Source organism: Conger conger, chromosome 11 (assembly GCF_963514075.1).
Source record: "Conger conger chromosome 11, fConCon1.1, whole genome shotgun sequence".
Lineage (NCBI taxonomy): Eukaryota > Metazoa > Chordata > Actinopteri > Anguilliformes > Congridae > Conger > Conger conger.
The window spans coordinates 50294038-50299037 of record NC_083770.1 but is presented as its reverse complement, the minus strand read 5'-3'; the positions used below and the strand labels follow the sequence as shown (position 1 = coordinate 50299037).

The following is a 5000-nucleotide window of genomic DNA, read 5'->3' as shown; positions in this document are numbered from 1 at the left end:
CAATAAGGACAATAAGGACTATAAGGACCGGCAGCTGAGAGTCTCCAGAGTATTACTCCTACTTTTGAAGATATTTTTACTCATTTTCCTTGTAGTTGATTTTACTTACTATTATATTTTTTGTCTCTCACATTTTATAGTACTTCTCTAATCATTCCTTTTAGTTTACTGCAAGTTAGAAACGTTACATACAAGCTCCATTTGTTCTGTGAAGCAACAGACATCCAAAATGTGCTGTGTTGTTATTATTATTATCTGGTTGGTCTATAGAATCTGTGACAGCGTTCCCACCGCAGGGCGGGAGGGCGGGGCTGCGAGGCAGAGCCACACACACGAGACAGGGGCGGGGTCAGGGGCGGGGCGGGGTCAGGGGCGGGCAAACAGCACACTGACAGACAGACAGACAGACGAAGAGACGGAGAGACGGAGAGGCTACACACAGTCCTGTGGGCCGGGCTGGGCCCAGTGTAGGACGGGCACGGCGATGCTGGTCTCGCCAACGACATCAGAGCAGCGGGAGAAGTGGGCCCCGCCCTCTGACAGGAGCTGAGGGCTGTTCTGGACCGTCTCCACTGGAAACCAGGGCGGGGGCGGGCAGGGGGCGGGGAAAGAGGTGGGGACAGGGAAGGGGGCGGGGTCAGGATGGGGTGAGGTCAGGGAAGGGGGAGGGGTCAGGATGGGGTGAGGTCAGGGAAGGGGGCGGGGTCAGGATGGGGCGAGGTCAGGGAAGGGGGGCGGGGTCAGAGAGGGGGCGGGGTCAGGATGGGGTGAGGTCAGGGAAGGGGGAGGGGTCAGGATGGGGCGAGGTCAGGATGGGGGGGCGGGGTCAGAGAGGGGGCGGGGTCAGGATGGGGCGGGATTTGGCAAGGAGGAAGGAGACATATAAGAGGGTGGAGTCAGGGAGGGGCGGAGCCAGGTATGGGGAGGAGCCCGGTGGGAGGGCGGAGTTAAACGAGGGGGGGGGGGGGGGTTAGGTGGGCGGGTGCGGGAGCATCAGGGGGAGGGGCCAGGAAAGGAAAGAGAAGACAAGGAACAGACAAATAACAGACAGGTAGCACAACACACCTTTAGACAGGACCACTGTCACCAAAACACTTTTCTGAGAAACTTCCCTGTTGAGTACATCTTTATCGACACCCAGATACAAACGGCATCTTAAAGGCTCGGGGGGGATCTAGGAGTACCCCTGCTGCCCTTTGACCCCTCTCTCAGCAGGAACGGGAGGGGAATGACTGCAGAATGTGCAGATTCTGTTGATGTTTTTGTCCTCTGTCAGCGAGGTTCCAAAAAACATCTTTACTACCCAGAATCCTTTCCACATTACAGCAGTATAATCAGGACATAATATTTAATACACAGTCCAGCCATTATTACATTATTGGCATTTGGCAGGCGCTCTTATCCAGAGCGACGTACAGTTGATTAGGCTAAGCAGGAGACAATCCTCCCCTGGAGCAATGCAGGGTTAAGGGCCTTGCTCAAAGGCCCAACGGCTGTGCGGATTTTATTGTGGCTACACCGGGATTAGAACCACCGACCTTGCGTGTCCCAGTCATTTACCTTAACCACTACGCTACAGGCCGCCATGTCAGCCATGTCAGCTGATATCAAACAGAGTGAACATTATAATTTAAAAATATATAATATTCAGTGTGATGTTACACTAGCATAATTATCAATAAAAGACGGGACCATTGGGGCCTAACAACTGGAGTTAACAAGCAATATTAAGACAAGACCTCAGACAGAAGCAGAAATAATGAAAGCAGCCTGTGGTTCAGAGTGTGTGGTTTCTCCTTGGCCGTTCAGCAGAGAACGTCTGGAACCTTTTTTTCATTTCCTGAACACAAGCTTTCGCTGAGTTTTGGTGAGAAACCCCCCATGACATCATCATTACGAACCTCAGTAATATCTGCCACACACCAAAGTCAAACCTGCTGAAAGGTCAAAGGTTATTCCAAACTATTTCTCTCAACATCTTAATAACTATGTTGTGAGCGTGTGAGCACAAGGTTGTGTGATGGTGTGGTGGAGTGTGAGTATGAATGAGCCGTTTGTGTGTATGTGTGTGTATGTATGTGTGTGTGTGTGTGCATGTGCGTGTGTGTGTGTGTGTGTGTATGTATGTGCGTGTGTGTGTGTGTGTGTGTGTGTATGTATGTGTGTGTGTGTGTGTGTGTATGTATGTGTGTGTGTGTGTGTGTATGTATGTGCGTGTGTGTGTATGTGTGTTTATGTATGTGCGTGTGTGTGTGTATGTGTGTGTGTGTGTATGTATGTGTGTGTGTGTGTGTGTGTGTGTGTGTATGTATGTGTGTGTGTGTGTGTGTGTGTGTGTGTATGTATGTGTGTGTGTGTGTGTGTATGTATGTGTGTGTGTGTGTATGTATGTGCGTGTGTGTGTATGTGTGTGTATGTATGTGCGTGTGTGTGTGTGTGTGTGTGTATGTGTGTGTATGTATGTGTGTGTGTGTGTGTGTGTGTGTATGTATGTGTGTGTGTGTGTGTGTGTGTGTGTGCTTTCAGTGTGAATTGTGCACATACAGCAGTAGAAGTCCACGTGCACACACATCGCACATAGCAGCTGCAATTAGGGGCATTTTCTCCTGAAAAATGGTATGGGAAAAATGAACACTACTGCGTGCCCCATCTCGGACATCAACCTGCAACCCCTACATTACAAACCTGGTTTGGCTATGCTACACTTCTAACCGCTATGCTAATGGCTATGCTAGCCGCTATGCTAACCGCTATGCTAGCCGCTATGCTAACTGCGATGCTATCCGCTATGCTAACGGCTATGCTAACCGTTATGCTAGCTGCTATGCTAACCGTTATGCTAGCTAGCGTTCCCAGGGGAGCACTCACCCAGCAGGGCGGAGTTGCCGTCTCCCAGGGGGAAGCGCTGGTAGCGGGGCACGCTGAAGGGCGCCAGCAGGTGGAACTTCTTCTCCAGGAGGGGCTCCAGGCGGCAGGCCGAGGGGTCGGCCGGGTGGAAGAGGTTATACACCTGCTGGCACGCAGGGCGCAGCTGGGCCACTAGGGGGAGACACCGAGCCAGTATGAGAGAAGAGGTTATAAACCTCATCATAAGACTAAAACACTTGTTGAGGCATTTTTTGCAGTGGGAACTGGCCTCCAACACTGGTATACACACACGCTAATGTGTTACGTCATAGTAAGTCTCCTGCCGCTTTTGCACACTTCCTGTGTGACGAAGCTGGTCACTCACCATCCAGGACGGGGATGACGGTCTTCCGCAGTGCGAGGACCAGGCCGAGCGGGGATCCGAACAGGAAGAAGTCAGCCACCTCGAAATCCAGCTTCCCCAGACACCCGGCCTCCAGCATGGTGCTGCTGCTGGACCGCCGGGAGCCCGGGTCATTCCGCATGACGCTGCAGTGGAGGCTGGGGCAGGGAGACGCCGTCAGACACACCGACAGACCGACAGACACACCGTCAGACACACCGACAGACAGACACACAGTCAGACACACCGACAGACCGACAGACAGACCGACAGACACACCGTCAGACACACCGACAGACAGACAGACACACAGTCAGACACACCGACAGACCGACAGACAGACCGACAGACACACCGTCAGACACACCGACAGACCGACAGACACACCGTCAGACACACCGACAGACAGACAGACACACAGTCAGACACACCGACAGACCGACAGACAGACCGACAGACACACCGTCAGACACACCATCAGACACACAGGCACACCAGCACATCGTCAGACACACAGACATACAGTCAGACAAACGGACACACCATCAGACACAGTCACATGGACACACCGTCAGACAGACAGACGCACAGACACTAAGACACAGCCGTCAGACAGACAGTCGGAAGCACAGACACACAGAAGCAGGGATACACCGTCAGACACACAAACACTCGTCAGACCGTCAGACAGACACAGAAGCCCGCACACGCACACACAAATAGTAACTTTAGTCAATCTGTTTCAGTTAAACATAACCATAACCTATCCTGCACACACAGACTCAAATTCAGTCACAAAGATCAAAACCAAGACTCAGATATACCCCCCAAAAAAGGTAAATCAAAGAGAACCACCACACTCTCTCCCTCAGCGGCGCCCCCACCTGGACAGGAAGGCCTGGTGCTGCTTGATGGTGTCCAGCTCGTAGGTGGAGGAGTCGCTGCGCTTGCGGGGCGGGGGCTTTTTGGGGTCGTCGGGGCCGGAGGAGCGGGGGATGTCGATGTTACTACGGCTCAGGTGCTGGCTGCCCTCCAGGTTATTCACCATCCCCGGAGACAGTAGGTCATTATCCTGGAGAGCAGAGAGATGCGCCTCAGCCAATCAGCTTACAGGTACCAACTCCATTAGCCAATCAGCTTACAGGTACCAACTCCATTAGCCAATTAGCTTACAGGAACCAGCTGTGTTAGCCAATGTTGAGCGCTCTCACCTGCACACTCACCTGTAGGCTCACCTGTAGGCTCACCTGTAGGCTCACCTGTACGCTCACCTGTACTCTCACCTGTAGAGCGCTCTCACCTGTACTCTCACCTGTACTCTCACCTGTACGCTCACCTGTACGCTCACCTGTACTCTCACCTGTACGCTCACCTGTAGAGCGCTCTCACCTGTACGCTCACCTTTACTCTCACCTGTACGCTCACCTGTACTCTCACCTGTACGCTCACCTGTAGAGCGCTCTCACCTGTACGCTCACCTGTACGCTCACCTGTACTCTCACCTGTACTCTCACCTGTACGCTCACCTGTACTCTCACCTGTACGCTCACCTGTAGAGCGCTCTCACCTGTACGCTCACCTTTACTCTCACCTGTACGCTCACCTGTACTCTCACCTGTACGCTCACCTGTAGAGCGCTCTCACCTGTACGCTCACCTGTACTCTCACCTGTACTCTCACCTGTACTCTCACCTGTACGCTCACCTGTAGAGCGCTCTCACCTGTACACTCACCTGTACTCTCACCTGTA

General features: G+C 52.7%; 2 protein-coding genes across 2 annotated transcripts in view; one reads left to right on the top strand and one right to left on the bottom strand.

Annotated features, from left to right (window-relative positions):
* mtrfr (mitochondrial translation release factor in rescue) overlaps positions 1–5000 on the top strand; it is a 221061-nt gene that overhangs the window by 139300 nt on the left and 76761 nt on the right. The window lies entirely within an intron of this gene.
* LOC133139995 (membrane-associated phosphatidylinositol transfer protein 2-like) overlaps positions 1–5000 on the bottom strand; it is a 72043-nt gene that overhangs the window by 14906 nt on the left and 52137 nt on the right. Inside the window, exons 15-18 of the mRNA XM_061259488.1 lie at positions 4135–4322; positions 3233–3408; positions 2869–3039; positions 441–572 (exon numbers count right to left, since the gene is read on the bottom strand). Of these exons, the coding sequence (XP_061115472.1) occupies positions 441–572; positions 2869–3039; positions 3233–3408; positions 4135–4322 (667 nt within the window). The remainder of the gene's footprint in view (positions 1–440; positions 573–2868; positions 3040–3232; positions 3409–4134; positions 4323–5000) is intronic.